Raw genomic sequence first — 23162 nt, forward strand, 5'->3', positions numbered from 1 at the left:
GACGAGTACAGAAAGCGAATGATACATACCTGTAGCAGGTGTTCTCCGAGGACAGCAGGCTGATTGTTCTCATGACTGGGGTTGACGTCCACGGCAGCCCCCACCAACCGGAACAAAACTTTGCGGGCGGTCCCGCACGCAGGGCACGCCCACCGCGCATGCGCGGCCGTCTTCCCGCCCGTGCGCGACCGTTCCCGCTCAGTTGAATGACAAGCAAAAAATTATGAAACGCAACTCCAAAGGGGAGGAAGGAGGGTAGGTGAGAACAATCAGCCTGCTGTCCTCGGAGAACACCTGCTACAGGTATGTATCATTCGCTTTCTCCGAGGACAAGCAGGCTGCTTGTTCTCACGACTGGGGTATCCCTAGCTCTCAGGCTCACTCAAAACAAGAACCCAGGTCAATTGAACCTCGCAACGGCGAGGGCATAACAGAAATTGACCTACGAAGAACAACTAACTGAGAGACTGAGCGGGAACGGTCACGCACAGGCGGGAAGACGGCCGCGCATGCGCGGTGGGCGTGCCCTGCGTGCGGGACCGCCCGCAAAGTTTTGTTCCGGTTGGTGGGGGCTGCCGTGGACGTCAACCCCAGTCGTGAGAACAAGCAGCCTGCTTGTCCTCGGAGAACAGTCATGCAGGAACCTGGATCAAAGTATTTATGGACAGAGTGGAATCTGCATAGTGAAAGAAGACAAGACTTTGAAACGTGTGAGATGTGTTGGTTGAAACTGTTGATCTAGATAGACACCAAGGTAAGGGACGGATGTAACCAGAGAAATCGACTTATCAGAAAGCAAAGGGAAATCAGAGGGAGAAAATGGATATCCAGTTAGTCACCATACAGTGGTCTTTGTCAGATTTAAGAGCAGATGGTTTTCTTGAAGCCAGGCTGTATCCAAACAAGACTGAATATTAGTAAGATCAAGGCAATCAGGATCGTGAAAGGAGAGTAAAAGGATATTGCCTGCATAATTAAAGACGGTGATGTGTTATAAAGGGGCAAGGACGGAACACTAAAGGATGCCACAGGAAACAGAGTAAGAAGAGGGTATTAGATAATTAGAAAGAAAAGAATGAAGCCAACTGAGAATGCTAGATTGCCTTAAGAAGCTAGTCTAGAGATAAAGAGCAGGTGATCAACCAGACTGAAAGCAGAGCTAAGATCCAATGAGATAGCAAGAGCGACCTTGCCTTGTTCAAAACCAGTATGAAGGGAGTTGATCAGCGCGATAAGTAAAGTCTTAGAACTGTGGTACAACCTAAAGCCAGATAGGAAAGAATGCAGAAAATGTGATCCATCCAAATGTTGAAGCAAATGGCAAAACACAAACTTCTCAGTGAGTTTGGAAAGTAAAGTTATGTTACAGATGGGCTTATAGTTATTGGGATCAGAAGGGTCCAATGAAGCTTTTTTTCGAAGTTGAACAATTGCTTTTTTCTAAGTATTTGGAAAGAGTCATCAGACAAAAAAAATGAGAGGAAACAGTGTCTAGAAAGCTTGAGCCATGTACCTGGAATTGGATCGAAAGGAGAAGTGGTCAAGCAAGATGAGGAAATAAGTTTATTGATAGAAGTAAGAGAAGGCAAGTTGAAATTCTCCCAGGTAGGGGCTCTGTAAGATGTTGAGGTTGGTGATCCGGTTATCATGTGAAGAAAAAGTAGTTGTAACTGAAGAGACAGTTCAGGGTGCATATATTTGATATAGTGCCAAGGAAAAATTACATTAGTTGACATAGAAAGCGAGTGGCAAAGGTTAATAATCTTTTATGAAAAGCCGACACCAGGGAATTGGCTGAAACAGTGAAGGGAGTAACAGTCTTGCTCCAAGGAGGAAATCTGTCGTATAAGGTCTTAGGGCGACTGGAGGAGGAACTGTGAGATGTTATAATAAGAGTGCTATGCTTCTTTGATCACACAATTATACAGTTCATGTATTCCGTTAACATGAAGATAAGAGGACTGACTGGGGCATTCCCTGCTGCGTCTTATGTTTGCCTCTCAGCAGTTGCTCAGGCAGGGGGTAATCCACCAGTGCAATGACGGATTTATTATTGTTTGGAGAGACAGAAAGAGAATGTTCCCTCCCCTTATGTGTTTCTTTCCCCCACTTTTCCTATTTATTGATTCTATCTTCCTTCCCCTTTTTCCTTTTTGTTATTTTATTGTTTGTTTTACTGATTTTTTAGTCTTTGTCTAACTTTTCCCCTATTTTATTTATTATATTAACCATTAGATTTTCATTATATTTGCAGTACATCAAATAAACTGAACTTGAACTGTCAGTTGCTGAGAAAACCTGTAACATGCATCAGTGACTTGATTCTCAGTGAAACTGAAAATATACAGAAGAAACAAGGGTACTTACAATTCACTGAATGAAAATTGTTCCCCTACGTTCTCTCTATTCAGCAATGTTCAGCATTTTTTTTGGCCACTGCTGGCTGTATTCATGGATATTCAATTCTGGCGCTGAATATCCAGGCATAACACTTATACGGTCAAGTGCAATATTCAGCACTTAACTGCAAAGGAGAACCACATATATTGGGATGCATAAAAAGCTTATGTGGTTAAGTGCTGAATATTGGCACTTAACTGCTTACTGCCAACTCCAGCATAAGGACCGCTCACAGATTAGCTGGTTTCGGCTTAGGAGTTAACGTGAATATTCAGTGGCACAATCTGGTTTTGAAATTAGCCCTGGACAAGTGATTTAAATGGCCTGGAGACTCTCATAGCTATTTAAATTGCTTTGAATATCGGGCGGTTCACAAACTTCCTTTCTAAAAAAGGTTTCATCTTTGTTTAACAAACTACTGTATCTGGTAGCCAATCTGATAAGCTGTTGATATTTAATGACAAAATCAGAATGGACGGAGAAGCAACACAGTCTTTATCAAACCCAGACCTTGCACCAGGGTAATGCTCTCCTTTTAGAAGGCCTCCCTCCTCCAAGGCAGCACAGGGGCTGCCAGACTGGAGGTGGGACTTCTCCACAACATCCCTGTAGGCCTACTCTATTTACCTCTGTCCCCCGTCATCTCCACCAAGTCTGATACTCTGTCTTAAAGAGAACGGACTCATTGTCTGAGAACTAGGAGCTCTTTGCATTGAGCACACACATAACCTCTCACCAAATGGGAGATAATCATACATGTCGAACTCAGTGCAAAAGACTGGATAGCACCCCTCTCGCTGCTGGACTTCTGTCTGCATCTTAGTAATATAGAGTTGTTTAATTGAACTTCTTAAGGTACGCGGGATATCAGATTAATATAAAGAGCCTTAAGATTATATGGTGTAATATGTGATTTATTTAGTGTTTGCTTCTCAGAAACTAATTAAATGCCATTAAAACTCTAATGAAAACTCTCCTCTTGTTGTCTTAATTAGAATAATTGACTATAAATGAAGATTTGAGCTTGGGGTGGGTGGGAATAAGGACTGAACTAGGCCTTGCTGTTCCTTCTAGAGTCTGTTAATGCTGTGGCAGAAAATTCAAGTTTTAAAACTATGGGGGAAACGGTATGGAGACTATCTAATAAAGTTTGCTTATTTTTATTTTATTGAGAGGAGTGTGGTAGCCGTGTTAGTCCACTCTTAAGGTTATCAATAGAAATCAAACAAAATAAAACATGGAAAAGAAAATAAGATGATACCTTTTTTATTGGACATAACTTAATACATTTCTTGATTAGCTTTCGAAGGTTGCCCTTCTTCCTCAGATTTTATTTTATTAAAATTCTAACTCCTTTCCTTTTCTCTCCCCCCCCCCCCCCCATGCTTTGTCTCAACCCCTTCTATTTACCCTCGCCTCACAATCATTCTCCCTTTTCTTCTGCTACCCTTTCGCTTTCACATCCTTCAGACTGCGGTGCCTGCTTTTCTCTGTTGCAGGTGTGTTGCACTCTTCTTGTGCTGCGATGCATGAGATGCTTTGCGGCAAACAGTGCACTTTCTCAGGGCGACCCAGGCCTCTTCTTCCTCATAGGCACCATCACATTTTCCCTGTCCTCTCTCTGATGCCCACAGGTTTACACCATGTTGCAATTATTGCTTGTGGCTTAATGTAGCAGGCAACTCTCCAAGCTGTTACTCCTGATGCAGCATCACCACATAAGCAGAACTTGATCCTTTCTGCCTGGAGAGACCACATATATAACCTATTCACCCTGATTCAAGGAGAAAATCCACCCAGACTCCTAAATTTCCAACCACTAGGTAACTGCTGACTGCTTTCAAGCTTTTGTATTGCATTTTATCATCTTTTACTTTGTGTTTTTGTCCCTCACAGCAGTGGTATAGCCACGTGTGGGCTCAGGTGTGAAGAGGCCCACCCACTTTGGGATCGGCCCACCTAGTGGCAGCGCATTCTTACTACAGTTGGTGGGGATGCCCAAACCCCACTAGGTGAAAACCTCCTTGAACGTGATCATGACTCTCTTCAACACAGCTCTGCAGTTGGCAGCAACTCTCCAAAGCTGGCATTCTGTACATGCTCTGTTTTTGCACATACACAAGAAAACAGAGCATGCACTGGGTGCCAGGGTTGGTGCCTAAGGATAGCTGCTGCCAACTGCGGAGCTGTGTTGAGAGTCGTGGTCATGTTCAAGGAGATTTTCAGCTGGCTGGGCTTGGGGATCTCTGCAAGCTCAGGTATTTAATATTTTTAGGGGTTTTTTTTGGAGGGGGGGGGGGGGGGCGGTGCAAAGACTACATGTACTCAACCAGTTTGCCCAGTGACCCACCCAAAATTTGAGGTCTGGCTACACCTCTGCCTCACAGATGTCAAGACAGCATAGAGAAGGAAACCAAGAGTAATGAATGGCATGACCACTGAGCGATCTTTCGAATTTTTCTTCTACCTCAATACAGCTTAAGCATTTACAGTGGCACTCTTCTGATCAGGGAAGGGGTGAAGAGAATGTGGCTCAGCAAAAAACCATACCCTCTGCTGTCACCACCACCACAGACCCTCAATTTTTGCTGCATTCCCAACCTGTCCAAAGCGAAGAAACACTGTTAGGACATGGATTCAAGTTGCCATTGAAGACTCATACAGTACTATCACTGGGCTGAGAGACTTAGCACTTGTGTATGCAGGTGTAAAATTGACTGGTTTATACAGTTGTACCTTAATTGCTAGGTCACAGTGTTCACTGGCGGTGGTGAGCTGCTCAATGTGTCTGTCCACTTCTGCTACTGATAGGCTACAACTGCTCTTCTTTCTCCCACAGACCACATTCTCCAAGCCTGTCAACACTCTCTGGAGCTCCGAGTTCAAGTCACTACAGGTATCTGAGCGAGAGAGAAAAGATATAGGGAGGAATTGAGCACTACAACTTGAAGGAGAACCTATCAATACCATAAAAATAGAGACAGACTGCACTTTAGTACATGATAAATCCTCAGGAGCCTGACACATGTCCTGCTGTGCCTCTGTTTTCATTCCTTTATGCTGTCATGCAGAAAAAGCTGTCATTTAAAGAATGATGGTTATCTCTCATCACATTAAACTGTTGCACTGATAATGCACAAATGTCTGCCCTCTTCGGGGATATATTTTAGAGGGAAAATGGCTGTTATAAAAGAAGTCACACACAAAAAAATATAGGCCAACAACAGTATACTTACTTTTTTGGGGAGTTACGTGAAGGTATACCTGGGGGTGAAACCTGAGGTACACGGCTGCACAGAATCCATGCAGAAAGTCAAACTCAATACGGAGCAGGTTTTAGCTTTTTACCAGTGCATTTATGTGCTACTAGCAATTGTTCTGTAAGCCTATTTTATAAAGGCATATACAAGCATCCATTGCCTTATTATGAATAAACATGTAAAGATTAGTCAGTCAATATTGTATATCATTTGACAAAGTACCTCATGAAAGACTCCTGAGAAAAATAGAAATTGGAGATTGTGTTAGTCTCCTGGACGCCGTATCTCACCGAACAGTAAAGTTTAAAATCGATATTCAACAGTTCACCTACTTGAGTTTTGATTTTAAACTTTATCGTTTGGCGAGACATGGGTTCTGTTGAGAGCAGCCCAGGAGCAAGCACGATCTCTATCTTGTCTCTAAAGATGCAAGTTGCCCTATTGTGTATACATCCTTTTGAAGACTCCTGAAGCAGGCGCAATAAGCTGAAACATGGCCTTTTAGACCTTTGAATCACCTTTGTTGTGCTTGGTGAGCCTTCTGTATCTACGTTGACTAACAGCCCATAAGCCATTATTAAGATGAATGGGAAAATTCATTACTTTTTCCTAGGATAAGCAGCATAAAATCTGTTTTACTCTTTTGGTATATTGCAGGTACTTGTGACCTGGATTAGCCGCTGTTGGAAAACAGGATATTGGGCTTGACAGACCTTTCGTCTGTCCCAGTATGGCAATGCTTATGTTATACTACTTTCGATGACAAACTTACTATTCGCCTGTATCTCTCACAGGTCACCTTATGCTCGTTCTACAAACTGAAAGCTGATCCACTCCATTCAATCTCTACTCCACCCATCAGCGCTCAATATCTTATCCATTCTCTAATCATTAGTCAACTCGACTAGTATAATTCGCTTTACAAACTTCTCATATTAAAGGATCTACACTGCTTACAACTCATCAAGAATATAGCAGTTAAGCTCATTCATGGGGCTTGGAAATACGACCATGTAACGCCCCCATTGAAAGCCTCTCACGGGCTACCACTTCCCTATAGCATTACTTACAAAATCCTAGGCCTGGTCTTCAAAATTAGGTCCACTGAGAACCCTACTTTTCTTTCCTGCCTGCTATCTCCTGGTGAGATTCTTCCACTTTTCCATGCAGCATCATTTAGTCACTCTTACATTCAGAGACATCACCCATGCTAAAATCTGATGATCTATCTTCTCTGTATAAGGCCCTGAGCTCTGGAATCAGCTTCCAGAGCACCTCAGACTTCAATCATCCCTGGAACTGTTTAAGGTTGAGTTTAAAACTTACCTCTTCATAGAGGCTTTTCAATGTCCTCTGCCACCCTATCAGTAGATGCTGGTACTATGGGACTCTGAGGATGCTTCCCCCCTCCCCCGCTTTTCTATCATGGATTATTGTTCTCCCCCTCCCCCCTTCTATCCTGTTTGTCTTTCACTTACTTCTCTATCTTTATACAGTCTGTAAGCTAATTAGCTGGCATTGCAGATGGGTAAGGAAATTGTAAATAAACTTGAAACTTAAAATAACAGAAACAAAATAGGTGCGTTAAAAAAACTTTCTATGCACGGTTACAAAATTACTATTTTTCTGTACAGATGTTCCCTCATATTACCGATATTAAACATAACACATAAAAAAAACTTGTGTGTGTGAAATGAAATACAGCTATGCCCACTGCATACTCCGAAGGATGCCAAAAATGCACAGCTTAAGTGATAATACTTACCCTCTAAGTTATTTACTTTTAAAATTATTCCATGCAAGATTCTGACAATGAAGGACTTTTGAAAGAAATGAGGGAAAGGGGCCCCAGCTAGGCCTTAATAGACTGTTACAATAAAACATGTCTGCTTCAGATGCAGTTTCATTAATAACCTTGGCAGGTTGAAATAGGACAAGCAATGCCCTGGTGAACTGCAGCAATTTTCCCCTGTTCCTTGGATAAAGCAAGAACTGCTCCCATAAAATCATCTGGCGTTTCAGGGTTTGGTGGGACTGCATTAATGGGAAACATAAGTATAATGATCCCAAGGCAAACAACAAATGTAACCTCCTTTGGGCAGACTGAACATGAACATCAAAGTTCAAAGAGTTTGAATATGATATAAATGTGAGTTAAACTTTGTATTCTGATCTTATTGGATGTCTAATAGTGTCATGCAGGAATGTTGTTTTATCTTTTTGTGATGTGTGAGGAGATTTATCACACATATTTAGGGATGACTCTCCCTTTTGCCCTCTGGCTTGAGTCACACTTAACACTCCTCTAAAACCCCTCTTGAAGGATTCATGTTTGAAATGAAAAAGTCACAGATTGCCTTAAACTGCTTAAGTGGTGCCAAATCACACCCCCAATAATTCAGTAAGTTTCCTATGGCACTATACTGAGCATAGCTCTTATGCTTCCAGGACAGATTAAAACATTTTAATTATGGCATCTTTACCTGACACAGCATCACCAGGGCCGCCAAGAGACAAAGCCGGGCTCGGGACAAACACTCCCTCCCCAATGGGCCTGCTTACTTGCTTAATACTTGTCTCCTGTTCCTGTGTGCCAGGACCGCTTTAAAACTGCTCTGCCGCACAGGTCCTTTTTCCTGCCGCATCCCCTCCTGTGTCCTGAGGCAGGACAAGGCAAGAAGGACAACCTGTGGCTGGCACAGCAGAGTTAACGCGATAATCCAGCACTGAGGCACACAGGTGCAGGAGACCAATCAGTCATGCTGGCGCTGGGCAGGCCCCCCCTGGAGGCCAGGCCCTGGGGAATCTTGCCTTCCCTGCCACCCCCTCCCCCAGCCTGTCACTAGGCATTTGCTTAGGGCAGCAGAGTTTGGGTGGCAGTGGTACAGCAGGTGAGCAACACTTTAATGCTTCTGTCAGCACAGGAGTCCATTGGCCAAGTCCTATCTCCACTGACAGGAAATTTACGGGGCGGCGGGGGGGACGGGACACAGCAGCACTTGAGCACAATCTCATGATCAAATCACTGTGCCTTGCTGAGGTTTTGCTGTCTTGACATGGGCAGAGGCATGGCGGGGGAAGGGATGAAGAGATGTTGGATATCTAAGGGGGAGGAGAGGGGTGGAGTGAAAAGGAAGAGATGCTAGCCACCTGCCCTGGGGGTGGCTGGTATGGAGGGAAAAAGGAAATGATGGCTACCTGTCTGGAAGGGAGGGGAAGTAAAGGAGCAATGCTGTACTATAGGGAATGGGTGAAAGGAGGGCAAAATGAAGGTTCATCTACAGTGTCGGATACCCTTGGACCAGCCCTGTATAAGCTTAGTGAAACATTACACAGAATGTGTTAGTATGGTTCCTTGCGGTTGACAGTCACAGTAGCAATTTTCCTTCAAAGAGCTGGTTTCTCCTTGATACCCAATGTGTTTACTTAGAAAAGCATCAACCTTAATGAAAAAGTCAACATTCAATGGGCATTTATCTTTAGACTACAAAATGGGGAAAGTCCTTTGTAATGCTTTAGACAGTGCATGATGGGATTTGTGCATCTATCTTTTCAGAAGAGAGAAGAAATGTGTGTGTGTATGTATATACTAAATCTTCCAGTTTTAGAAACTTTAAAAATCCTTGGAGTCACCATTGACCGCCACCTAACACTTGAAACTCACGCGAACAACACAACCAAAAAGATGTTCTACTGCATGTGAAAATTGAAAAGAATAAGACCATTCTTCCCAAGATCCATCTTCCGCATCCTAGTGCAATCACTCGTACTCAGCCATCTGGACTATTGCAACTCACTATACGCAGGTTGCAAAGAGCAAACACTGAGGAAACTTCAAACAGCCCAGAACACAGCAGCCAGACTCATCTTTGGGAAACCAAAATACGAAAGTGCGAAACCCCTACGAGAGAAGTTACACTGGCTGCCACTTAAGGAACACATCACTTTTAAAGTATGCACACTAGTCCACAAAATCATTCACGGTGAAGCCCCAGCCTACATGTCTGACCTAATAGACCTACCACCCAGAAATGCTAAAAGATCATCCCGAACTTTCCTCAACCTCCACTTCCCTAATTACAAAGGCATAAAATACAAAATGCTGCACGCATCAACCTTCTCTTATATGAGCACGCAATTCTGGAACAAACTACCATGAAACCTGAAAACAAACTATGAACTAACCGACTTCCGCAAACTATTAAAGACTCATCTCTTTGAAAAAGTCTATCGAAAAGATCAAAATACATGAAGTCCACACACACTGTTAACAATGCATTAATACATTCTCCTCTGTACTATTATCCCCTGTAACTTTAACACATTTAAACCTCAATTTTACAGGTAAAAAAAATATATTAAGCCAGAACGTTCTACTGCTAATGTTCTGTTGCCCTATCAGTATCAGTTGTTCTTCTATTGTTAGTCGTTCTTCTCCACTGTTTCATTCCCCTTAACGATACCTCGACCTTGTTTTAACTTAACTCCTCACAATGTAACCATAATTGTGTTGTAACAAATTGTACTTCCATCATTACAATGTATTGTAAGCCTCACTGAGCCCGCAAATAGTTGGGAAAATGTGGGATACAAATGCAATAAAATAAATAAATATGTGTGTGTGTGTGTGTGTGTATATATATACACACACACACAATATATATATATACATGCTACTACTACTGCTTATCATTTCTATAGCACTACTATATGTACACAGTGCTGTACAAACATGTAAGAGTTGGTCCCTGCTCGACAGAGCTTACACTCCAATCAAGATGACAAACAGGACAAATAAGGGCTAAGGTTATTACTTAAGGTGGGAATGATAAATCAGACATGGGTACTGAACAAGTGAATTAGAGTTAGGGAGTTAAAAGCAGCCTCAAAAAGGCAGCAACGTTTGGGAGGCAGTGGGGCAGCAGGTGAGCCTACTAAGTATGCATGCCTGTACATATACAGACAGAAATTAACATGAAAGTTTATTTAGCTCACATGCTTTTCAGCAGTAGTAGTGCATTTTTCATGTAGTTTTTATGTCATTTTTTTTCCAAAAAAGCAGAAAACCCCCCCAAATTTTGGGCTTTTCCATCGGTCGTTAATAGTTAAAAGCCCCTAAGTTTGTACCTAAGTGTAAGGAGCAGCAGCTGGGGTTCTCAGACCACTGCTCTTTTATTTATTTATTTATTTATTTATAATTAACAAGCATTACATCTTGTATTTAGAAACACAGAAAAGCAAAAAAGTATAGAAGAATTTAAGAAAAAAGATACAATGTTATACTCAAAGGGGGACGAGTGTAGTAAAAAATAAAAAAAATAAGAAATCTTATATAATACGAAGTAATAAAGAAAATGGCCTCGCTCATTAATCCACCATAATAAGCATTGATCAGTTGTTAAATTATTACGCTGGGGACACATTAAGGACCCGGTTTTGTTCCAAGAAAGATTTTAACTGGTCCGGCTCAAAGAAAACATACTTTACATTAAGATATTTCACTATACATTTACAAGGATAGGATAACAAAAAAGAGGCTCCAATTGCCCTTGTCTCCTCTCTTAGCGCGACAAATAACTTTCTCCTATCTTGAGTAGTTTTAGTTACGTCTGGATAAATCCAGACCCTGGATCCACAAAAAAATTTCATGGAATTTTTGAAATACATCTCTATATATAAAAGGCACTACCAACATTCTAAATGAAGCCTCCAGCCGGAAGTGTGAAGGGGGAGAGATATCCAGTTTCCCCATGAGTGTCTGCCCCGCCCTCGCTCTCTCTGTAACACAAACAGTGAAGGAAAACACAGCAAAGCACGAAATCAAATCGCTCTCTCTGTAACAGTGAAAGACTCTGAGGGGGGGAGGGGACAGAGAGCAGAGGGGAAGGGAGAGAGGGCAGGGTCACACACACTCCCACATGCACACAGAAGAAAACCTTGCTAGCCCCCATTTCATTTGCATCAGAAACAGGGCTTTTTTACTAGTTTTTAATATCGCGTTAAGATCTTGTTCGAAGACTAATGATATCAATAGAGTCTGTCGATGTGAAACTACTGAAAAGAGACTGTTCCAAAAACGCTGAGAGGTCTTGAATTTCTGCTTGTTCTCTTGTGGATTAGCTTGATTACTTATCTCCTTCGATTCCCCCTCTTTATTTTTAGGCAAAAGAACATAAAAAATCTTATTGACAGGAGGAATATGAGAGGGGGAATATTGTAAATTTTCAATTAAGTATTTACGAAATAATTCCATTGGGCTCAAACCAATTATAACAGGAAAACTTAATATCCTTAGGTTCAGACGCTTATTGAAATTTTCAAGTTGTTCAATCTTTCTCAAAGTCATCAATTTGTCTTTAATCAGAGCAGTATTAGTCAGTTTCAGCGTCGTTATTTCTGATTGAATCGAGTATTTTTGAAGCAGTATCTATTTTAACGTTATCCATAGTTTCAGTCAAAACATCAACTTTACTTACGAGCAGGGAAGTCTCTTTTACCGTGTTCGCTACAGTTTGAGTCAGTTCTTGGATAGCGGTCCAGATCAACTCCAGCGTAACCACCTGGGGAGCTTGTTGTTCCACAGTTATCTTCTCAATCCGCTTCGGGGTGGAGCCGCCACGTACAGATCCGCCGCCTTCGATTTCCGAAGCAGCTAGATCAGACATCCACTGTTGACTATGAGCTGGACAAGGTGGTTAATATCCGGTGGGGATAAAGAGATCTCTGAGCCCAAGTGAGCCTTCGCTCCTTCGTCGGCGCTCACAGTGGGCAAACTCTCGCCGGAATTAGACGTGGGCTTTGTTGTGAAGCGATCAAGTGTCATCTGAACCGGCGAAGAGGTAAGAACCGTTGGTGGGTGGCTCTTTACCACGCCTTTCCTCTTTGTATGAGGCATTTTTAAACAAAAAGAAACAAGTTTAAGATATAAGTCCAGAGAGCTTGAGTGCACACAATCAGAGCTGAGTCGCCATCTTCCTCAGACCACTGCTCTAAGTACTAGGCTACTCCTCAGTTTGTTAGATTTTCCTGTTCCATAAAATCAATCCACTAAATCCTTTAAAATAAAACCTTGAATTCTGAAGCCAGCCATTGTGTTTGACAGTATGAAAAACCTGGTTCCATGTCTGCTCATAGATAAATGGTTTCTTAAAGCGAAGCTTCCTAAACTGTGGGCCGGGGCCCCAAATGATATCATAAAACCCCTGTTTGGGTTCACAATCTAGATGGGATCTCTACAGGTCCACCATCCTTCTGGACTTCCAGGAGGTCCACAGAAGCACTGTCTTAAAAGGCACAGTTCTCATCTTTGTGTTGCCTGCCTCTTTGCATCTTGTGGCACCTATGGTTCTGAGGTTTAGCAGGTGATTCTTGTTTTCTGCGCTCTGCACTGCTGCTCTTTTGCTGGGTTTCTTTCACAGGCATCTGTTGACTTTCTAAGCCAATTGAATCCTGATATTTACACTGTTACAATAAAAGGGTTTACTGCTTATTCTATTATTATGCCCCTTGTGGGCCTGGGTTTGTAAAATTCCTGAGTGACAGACAAATGCAATATTTTTCTTTATGCTGCAAAAACAATATTTGAGTTGGATCAGGGAATGCTCAGCTCTGACCAAAAAAATATTATATTCATTTTCTCCTGCTGCACAGTACAAACTGCCACCAAAGATGCACCACATCTGCCCATTCCTCCACCCTCAGGCTGGCTACCTCTAAAAATTCTATTTTGCTAAAAGGCTTCTGGAGCACATGCCAGAGAAAGATGACACTACTTGGCTGCTGTAAATACTGTAAGTATGGAGATGATAGTGGGAGCTACTCTTGAACAGAACTAAACTACCTACTCAGTATACTTACTCTTTCTTTCCTCATCCCTGTTCTCTCATTTCAATTCCCCAGCTCCACCTGTTCCCTTTTCCCCTCTTTCTACTACTTTCTGCCCCCATGTATCTCCTTCTGGCCTTGTTTTACCTTAAGGTTCTCCTTTATTACAATCTTTTTTTCCTAGTTCTTTCTTCTTCCATACAGTTTGCTAAAGAACAACCCTTTATAGCCTGTCCTGGTCTCTTCATATCCCTTCACCCTTTGTCTGGTCTGTACCACACATAATGTTCTGTCGTTTCTCACATGTCCTCTTCTCACATCAGTGCCAATGTTACTTCATAGAGGTGACATATACACCTTGCAAATTAATGCATCTCCTTCTGAGACCCACAACATTTGTTGCATTTTCTGGAAATTTAATACCCAAAGACTTGCTATTCACAGAGACATCAGCACCCCCATAATCCCTGGGACAAGTTTTCCATTTCTCGCAGAATAATTGCTTGCTCTGTGATGATGTTGACCAAGCTGTTTTAAATTAAGAGACCAATTTTCCAAGTGATTTACGCACTTTAAAAAAAAAAAAAAAAAAAAAAAAAAAAAAGCATTTTATCCTCATTAACTGGCTCTGAAAAACTGCCCTTCCTCAATCTGGCTAAAAGTTCAATGCCATGTGCTTCTAGCCACACAGAGGTGATATTGTCAAGTGTGTGTTTAGACTGGGGGAACAGAAGTACTTGCATTATTGGCATTTTCAAATCTTGTGTGTACTTTTCAAGTATGATTCTACCTGCAGAAAAGCAGATGCAAATAACTGCACATACTTGTACTCTTGTCAAGTTTCTAAGTGAAGGTATTCATATAATTTCACTTAGAGAAATGATCCCCCCCAAAAAATTCAATACGACTGATTACTGTAAGTAGAAAGACAATGAACGTAACAGGGATCCTATCAAAATCACATTAGGCAAAAAAGCTTATGTCAGACTGTTAAATGAACAGAATATGTAGAACTAGCTGTTAAGCCCGTTAAAACGGGCAAGATTTGTAATTCTCACCTCCATGTCCAGCAAACCTCCTCTCTCCCTTGCCCTCCCCTCCCCTGATCCATGTCCAGCAACCCTGCTCTCTCCCCTGCCCTCCTCCCCATGTCCAGCAGCCCTCCTGTATCCCTTGGTCTCCCCCCCGTCTACCAACCATCCTCTCTCCCCTGCCCTCCCCCCATATCCAGCAACCCTCCTCTTTCCCTTGGCCTCTCCCCCTGTCCACCAACCCTGCTCTCTCCCATGCCCTCCCCCCCCATGTCCAGCGACCCTCCTCTCTCCTCTGCCCTCCCCTCCATCGATCCATGTCCAGCAACCCTGCTCTCTCCCCTGCCCTCCCCCCATGTCCAGCAACCCTCCTCTCTCTCCCCTGCCCTCCCCTCCATCAATCCATGTCCAGCAACCCTCTCTCCCCTGCCCTCCCCCACCATGTCCAGCAGTCCTCCTGTCTCCCCTGGCCTCACCCCGTCCACCGACCCTCCTCTCTCCCCTGCCCTCCCCCCATATCCAGCAACCCTCCTCTTTCCCTTGGCCTCCCCCCCCCACCCTCCCCCATCCAGCAACCCTCCTCTCTGCCCCCTGCCCTCCCCCCCATGTCCAGCTAACCTCCTCGCCGCCGCTGCCTCCCCCCTCCGTGCCGGGCCCCCTGCACTGACATGGGAGCGCCTCTCACCTCCGTGTGAAAGTGCTGCAGGCAGATCGCTCTGCTGCTGCCTGCAGTGCTAACACACAGGGGTGAGAGGCGCTGTCATGTCAGTGCAGGGGGCCCGATACGGAAGGGGGAGGGAGCGGCGGCAACGACATTGGGGATGGAGGGGAGGGTGGAGGTTGGTGTGCCGGCGATGTTCCTTTCCTTCGTCTCCAGGCTCTCCAGCGGCAGCGGAAGGCCGGCAGCGTCTGTTTCCCTCTCTGTTCCGCCCTCTGACGTCATCACGTCTTGAAGCGAGGGCGGGACAGAGAGGGAAGTGTCTACTGCGCATTTGCAGGTGAGTCGGTCACTTGTCTTTTATATGTTTGATATCACAAGTGTTTAACATATGACTTCCTTAAAACTGAGCAATGAATTAAGCTCTAATATTAGCGCCCTTGGTGTGATAGTGTCTTGAAGATCAAGGCGGTGAAACCATATGAAGTGGTGGCCAAAGGCAGAAGGATGCAAGACTGCACAGAGGCATAACCAACACAAGAAAGGTGTTAATGCTCCTGTACAGGTCGTTGGTGAGGCCCCACTCGGAGTACTGTGTACAGCTTTGGAGGACGTATCAAGCTATGGACATAAAAAGACATGAAGTGTTTCAGAGGAAGATGATAAAAATGGTATGGGGTTTGTAACCAAAAAAGTATGAGAAGAGACAAAGTCCTTGAGGAAAGGAGGGATAAGGGGAGAATGATACAGATGTTTAAATATTTGAAAAGTATTAATATATAAACAAATCTTTTCCAGAGACAGGTAAGCAGTAGAAGAAGAGGTCACAAATTGAGGTTTCAGGGTGGTAGATGCTTGAATGTCCTACTGGTAGAGATAGTGGAGATAAAAACAGTAATGGAAAGGGAGGACAAGATGGCGTCTTGAAGAGAACGCAGGAAGCGTCTCTCTCTCCTACCCCAATCTTTTCCTAGTGTAAGCATTCTTCTTCTTACCTGTATGCCTAAGAGGAGGGGTAAGCAGCGTGTTGGCCCCGCAACACCTGCTGCACTGAGGGTCGAATCGATGGACCACTACATTGAAACTGGACGAATCTCAGGGCAAGATTTCTCGCTGCTGGAGACAGTGGTGGAAGGAGACCCACTACCTCAGCTTGAAATCGACATCTCGCTTAGCCCAGATCTTCGAAGTCCGCCTCCTATGCTGGCGTTGGACCTGCAGCGTACGTTGGAGCCCCCGTGCGATGACACTCGTGGAGGACTCCGCTCAGCAGGGGCAGGTCGCAATGAAGGAGAATCGGCATTTTCCAGCCAGGAAGCGGAGATACAGGCAGAACTCGGCGTTAAGCTGGATTCTAAATCGGTAGGAGAGGAACAATCCTTGGAGGGGAAGAAGTTTGAAACTATAGATCTCAGTAAGTTTTATTTGCCTCATAAACCTCAGAAGATTACTCTTGATACTATATGGGAAGCCCTTCTGGGTTTGGAAACCTCTTTCTCAGAAAAACTGATTTCAGTAAGCCAATGTTCTATGGCTCCTTTAGGAAAAATAGCTGTGCTTGAAACAAAAGTTAAAACTGTTGAAAAAAATATTGAATCCAATAAGGGTAAAATAGAAAATCTTCAGCAAGCTCAGATGAGTCTTATGAAAGAAAATAAACTTTTGAAATATAAAATTGAAAATTTGGAAAACAAAGAGCTAATACTGTACGTTTGATAAATTTTTCTAAAAGGCCAGCAATAGCTCCGCTCATTACCTTTAAAAAATACCTATAGGAGATATTGAAGATTCCTGACAATGCATATCCACCAGTTTCTAAGATATATTATTTGTTACCATATAAAAAGAAATATACTAATCAACCTATAGTGGAAAGAGGTGATGTCTGTTTTGATACCTTAAATCTTACACAATTGATTGAAGAGGATGATCAGGGTGTTAAACCGGCAACATTAATAGTAACATTTGTGTTGCAGCCCGATCGAGATTGGATTCTAAAGCAATTTTTCTGACACAGAGAAGAACTTTTCATGAACTATAAGATTAGAGTGTTTCCAGATGTGGCAAGAACAACCCAAAAGCGACAGCAACTATTTCTTAAGCTTCGCCCTAGGGTATTACAATTGGGAGGTCTTTTTTGGTTAAATTCTCCTTGTAAATGTGATCTGAAAGTTAATTCGGTTAAATATGTATTTTTTGACCCAACACATCTAACCTCCTTTCTAGACTCAAGGACTGTGGTGTCTCCATCCGTGCAACCTGTATTAATAACATCATCTACTCCGTAGCAAGTATAAAGGGTCTAGTTTCTCTTCTGTTTTTCTTACTTAAGTGAATAGTTTTCAAGGAATTGTGCCTTGTCCACTATTAGTGGACTACAGATCAGAAAGATTACTTATTTCCTTTTTATATAACGTTGTAAATATAATGAATATATTGTTAATCTTTTTCTTTCCTTTTTCTATATCTTTTCTTTACCAAGAGTATTATCCCATTGTATTTTTTAAATTCCATTACTGTTTTTTTAAATTAATATATTTATATTTTCACATAATAATCATCACAGAGGATCCCAAAGGAGGTCGGAATCAAAACTACTTACCTGGTTAGTTATTCAGGCACCGGCATCAAATATTGTCGGTGCCCAGGTTACTTCTGGGTCTATCCCCACACTGGAGAGGGCCACAGCAGTCAGAGCTCATATTCAGTGGCACTCTTTTGGTAAGTGTCACTGAATATTAGGGTTTGGGCTTCTCCACCACCTCCCTAAATATCAACCCTTGTAAAGGCTACAAAAACTGAAGCAAATAAAACACAGCTTTATTAATTCTTACATAAAAACAAGCTCATCTTCAAAAACCAAACTGCATTGAAACAAGAAAGCAGCCTCAAGCAAAATAACAATATCATTTAAGAACAAAAAAATCTTGCCAGGCCATGTTTGCGGAGCAATCTTGAAACTGTAGATCAGTCAATACTTTTCTCAGTATCAGCCAGAAACCTCTGTAGTTTTTTTAAATGTAATCCTAGGCTTCAGAGTGACCTTTCTCAGTAGGTTCTTTTACCCCCAGTTACTTACTTTGCATGGGTGGCCTGACTGAAGCAGTGTCTTGATGGTGCAAACTGTTTCCACTTTGCAATGCTTAACTTCTTTTTAACTTGAAAAGGCAATGTTTGGAAATTGAACTAATTTGGGTTTGTAATGATATAGTGTGTGAAAACTTACACAATCAAGACTTTTTGGTTCCTTATTCTTGTTTCTTGAATACTTCTATAATTGTTCTTTCATGTTGAAAAGTACAGAGTCTACTCTGCAGATCAGTGCAACCCCCCATTAAATGCAATTTAATCATTTTTTAGACAGAGAATGTGAAAAATGCATGCAAGCATAAGGCTTTTGCAAGGCATTGTATTATATTTTACAAGAATTACCAAATGAGAATGTAAATGCATTGAATATCTCACATTACAGAAAATTATTTACAAGGAAAAAAATATCCTTCTAAAGATATGGATGCCACCAAGACACACTGCTGGGTCTTTTAAGCTATTGATAATTTTAAAGAATTACTTCACAAGGGAAGGAAAAATAAATATCTTTTCTGAAAACTAGCAAACAGAATATCCAGTCTACCAATAAATGTACTATTACTATAAGCTTCATCTTCAAGCACACAGAATTTGGTTAAAGTACATAAGAACTTGGAATCACCTTTAAAGATTAAAAAAAAAAAAAAAAAGCGCTTCTTCAGGTAAGTATAAAAAGTGTGAGTGTACTAAACATCCATGATGGTCGAACAACATAGACTTAAGAAGACTGCCCTGTAGCAATAAGCCAATAGTAGGAGTGTAACTCTGGTGAAGTGGTGTGGCCACGGGTGGACAGGAACCCACCTAAAATTTCTGCCTCCTTAGCATAGGCACCTGGTTCGAGAGGCTTTGGAAGGGTAAGCCCCCGCAGCTCCAACCATGACCTTTCCTCACCTCCCTCCTGCTGCCACCCTCCCAGCTACTGCTGCTTTTCCAGACCAGCAAAGAGAAATCACACAGAAAAACCATGTGGCGAACGGGAGGTATCATGGATTCATCTGCTGCGACTAAAGGAAAGAAAATTATCAGCAGATAAGGCATTTTACCTTCCTTACCCTCTGCAGCAGATGAATCCAGGAACTGGTGGGATGTACCAAAGCAATCCCTAAAGAGGAGGAAAGCTGCTGTACCCCGAGACAGCACCACTGCACCAAAGGAAGCATCCAAGGGCGGCCACGTCCACTCGATAATGCTTCTAAAAAGGGTGCGAAGAGGCCTAGGTAGCCGCCCGAAAGATTTCGTTGAGGGACAGTACTCCTGTCTCTGTGCACAAAGCCGCTTGCAGCTTCGTGGAATGAGCCCTCAACACCTCCAGCGGAATGTGACTTTCCAACATATATGCAGAAGCAATTGTCTCATTAATCCACTTAGAAATAGTTGCCTTAGACGCTGCATCCCCCTGCCGGGGTCCAGCCAGAAGCACAAAAAGATGATCCGAACCAATGGTATTCATTAGACATCTGCAAATAATGGTGAAGAACCTGTCGAAAATCCAGGAGCCGCAGAAATGTGAAATCTGAGGGATAGTTCTCCTCCCAAAAGGAAGGAAGAGAAGCTGATTGAGATAAAAAAAATGGGCAAAAATGAGGGACCATATGCAAGGTGACCCCAGACTCCGAAAACTGCAGGAAAGGATCATGACACGAAAGGTCCCGAAGTTCCGAGATTCTATGCAACAATGAAATAGCCACCAAAAAGACAGCTTTGAGGGTGAGATCCTTGTTGGAAGCCCTGTGCAATGGTCCAAAGGGAGCCTTCTACATTGCTAGGAGGCATATTTTCAAAGCACTTAGTCTTCCAAAGTTCCATAGGTTTCTATTGAACTTTGGAAGGCTAAGTGCTTTGAAAATATGCCTCCTTAAGAGCCAAATTAAGGCTCCAGGGTGGGCAAGCACAGTGAACTGGTGGGCAAAGATAGAGAACCCCTCTCAAAAACCACACACCTGGATGCGAAGCCTGAGAAGCACCCGACACCCGTCCCCGGTAAAAAGCCAAATCCATGACGAATTTACAGGGAATTACAGGCTAAACTCTTCTGAAGACCATCCTACAAAAAAGCCAACAGCTGAGGAATCAACGCCTGCAGTGGTGACCAAGCGTCGGACGCACATCAACCCTCAAACGTCCGCCACACAAGCATACGTGGTTGACGTGGACCGCTTACATGCTCACAGTAAGGTAGTTATTACCACATTAGAATAACCCTTCTTTCTCAAACGTGATATCTCAAGAGCCAGGCCGTAAGACCAAAGCAGGAGGGATCCTCCATCTGAATGGAACCCTGATGCAAGAGGCCGGGACAGATCGGAAGGCGAAACGGTGGCTCCACCAGTAGATGCATAAGATCCACATACCAAGGGCAGCTCAGCCAGTCCAAGGCAACTAGATCGCCTTGACCTCTGTGGCACTCGATTCTGTGAAGAATCCTGCCAATGAGCTGCCAAGGGGGAAAATGTAAGCAGAGCTGTCTCTGGCCAGGGCTGCAGCAGGACATCCAGGCCTGTGGACCCAAACACCCATCATCGACTGAAGGTGTGCGCTTTGGCGTTCACACAGGACACCATCAGATCCACCTCCAGTGTCCCTCCTGATGAAACACCTCCGAGGCCAGCTCCCATTCTGTCGGGTCCAGGAGATGCTGAGAAAGTCCACCCGTACGTTTGCCTGACTCGCAATATGAGCCTGACAGACAGAGCATGTGCTCTTTAGCCCACTGCATGAGATGTTAAGCCTTGGCGGCCAGACCCCAACTCTGGTTGCCGCCCTGCCGATTGATGTAAACTACCGCTGTAGTATTGTCCAAGAGAACATGAACTGCCTTGCTTATCAAGGAATCCTGAAAAGCTCTGAAAGCATTCATACATAAGTACATAAGTACATAAGTAGTGCCATACTGGGAAAGACCAAAGGTCCATCTAGCCCAGCATCCTGTCACCGACAGTGGCCAATCCAGGTCAAGGGCACCTGGCACGCTCCCCAAACGTAAAAACATTCCAGACAAGTTATACCTAAAAATGAGGAATTTTTCCAGTCCATTTAATAGCGGTCTATGGACTTGTCCTTTAGGAATCTATCTAACCCCTTTTTAAACTCCGTCAAGCTAACCGCCCGTACCACGTTCTCCGGCAATGAATTCCAGAGTCTAATTACACGTTGGGTGAAGAAAAATTTTCTCCGATTCGTTTTAAATTTACCACACTGTAGCTTCAACTCATGCCCTCTAGTCCTAGTATTTTTGGATAGCGTGAACAGTCGCTTCACATCCACCCGATCCATTCCACTCATTATTTTATACACTTCTATCATATCTCCCCTCAGCCGTCTCTTCTCCAAGCTGAAAAGCCCTAGCCTTCTCAGCCTCTCTTCATAGGAAAGTCGTCCCATCCCCACTATCATTTTCGTCGCCCTTCGCTGTACCTTTTCCAATTCTACTATATCTTTTTTGAGATACGGAGACCAGTACTGAACACAATACTCCAGGTGCGGTCGCACCATGGAGCGATACAACGGCATTATAACATCCGCACACCTGGACTCCATACCCTTCCTAATAACACCCAACATTCTATTCGCTTTCCTAGCCGCAGCAGCACACTGAGCAGAAGGTTTCAGCGTATCATCGACGACGACACCCAGATCCCTTTCTTGATCCGTAACTCCTAACGCGGAACCTTGCAAGACGTAGCTATAATTCGGGTTCCTCTTACCCACATGCATCACTTTGCACTTGTCAACATTGAACTTCATCTGCCACTTGCACGCCCAATCTCCCAGTCTCGCAAGGTCCTCCTGTAATCGTTCACATTCCTCCTGCGACTTGACGACCCTGAATAATTTTGTGTCATCGGCGAATTTAATTACCTCACTAGTTATTCCCATCTCTAGGTCATTTATAAATACATTAAAAAGCAACGGACCCAGCACAGACCCCTGCGGGACCCCACTAACTACCCTCCTCCACTGAGAATACTGGCCACGCAATCCTACTCTCTGCTTCCTATCTTTCAACCAGTTCTTAATCCATAATAATACCCTACCTCCGATTCCATGACTCTGCAATTTCTTCAGGAGTCTTTCGTGTGGCACTTTGTCAAACGCCTTCTGAAAATCCAGATATACAATATCAACCGGCTCCCCATTGTCCACATGTTTGCTTACCCCCTCAAAAAAATGCATTAGATTGGTGAGGCAAGACTTCCCTTCACTAAATCCGTGCTGACTTTGTCTCATCAGTCCATGTTTTTGTATATGCTCTGCAATTTTATTCTTAATAATAGCCTCCACCATCTTGCCCGGCACCGACGTCAGACTCACCGGTCTATAATTTCCCGGATCTCCTCTGGAACCTTTCTTAAAAATCGGAGTAACATTGGCTACCCTCCAGTCTTCCGGTATTACACTCGATTTTAGGGACAGATTGCATATTTCTAACAGTTCCAGACAGTTGATGGGCCATGCCCTTGAGAATGAAGACAATGAGTGCCCCACAACGACAGACTGGCATCTGTGACTACTACCACCCACTGCAGAGATGCCAGAGGCATCCCCTTCCACAGGGGTGACTCGAGAAGCTACCAGCTCATGCACTGGGGGTAACAGGAGGTGCCACAGATACTCCTGGGACACTGGCGACCACCTACTTAGCAGAGAGAGTTGCAGAGGACACATGTGGGCCCACGCCCACAGCACCACCTCCAAAGTGACAGCCATCGAGCCCAACACTTGAACGTAAACTCAAGCTCGTGAGCTCGACAACTGCAAGAGGTTGTGTACCTGCACCTGAAGTTTGACCGTCCTGCCGTCCAGAAGAAACAAACGGCCCTGAACTAGTCGAATCAGCCCTCCCAGGTATTTCAAGGTCTGGGTTGGTACGAGATGACTCTTCGGTAGATTCACCAC

The 23162-nt window shown here is 43.5% G+C and overlaps 1 protein-coding gene across 3 annotated transcripts in view; it reads right to left on the reverse strand.

The window, feature by feature from the left end:
* Positions 1-23162, reverse strand: part of MCC (MCC regulator of WNT signaling pathway) — a 571489-nt gene that overhangs the window by 207128 nt on the left and 341199 nt on the right. For all 3 annotated transcript variants that reach the window (XM_030193493.1, XM_030193491.1, XM_030193492.1), the window contains exon 5: positions 5137-5300. In XM_030193493.1, coding sequence (XP_030049353.1) covers positions 5137-5300 — 164 coding nt within the window. The remainder of the gene's footprint in view (positions 1-5136; positions 5301-23162) is intronic.

The sequence above is a fragment of the Microcaecilia unicolor genome, chromosome 2 (assembly GCF_901765095.1).
Source record: "Microcaecilia unicolor chromosome 2, aMicUni1.1, whole genome shotgun sequence".
In the NCBI taxonomy this organism is placed as follows: domain Eukaryota; kingdom Metazoa; phylum Chordata; class Amphibia; order Gymnophiona; family Siphonopidae; genus Microcaecilia; species Microcaecilia unicolor.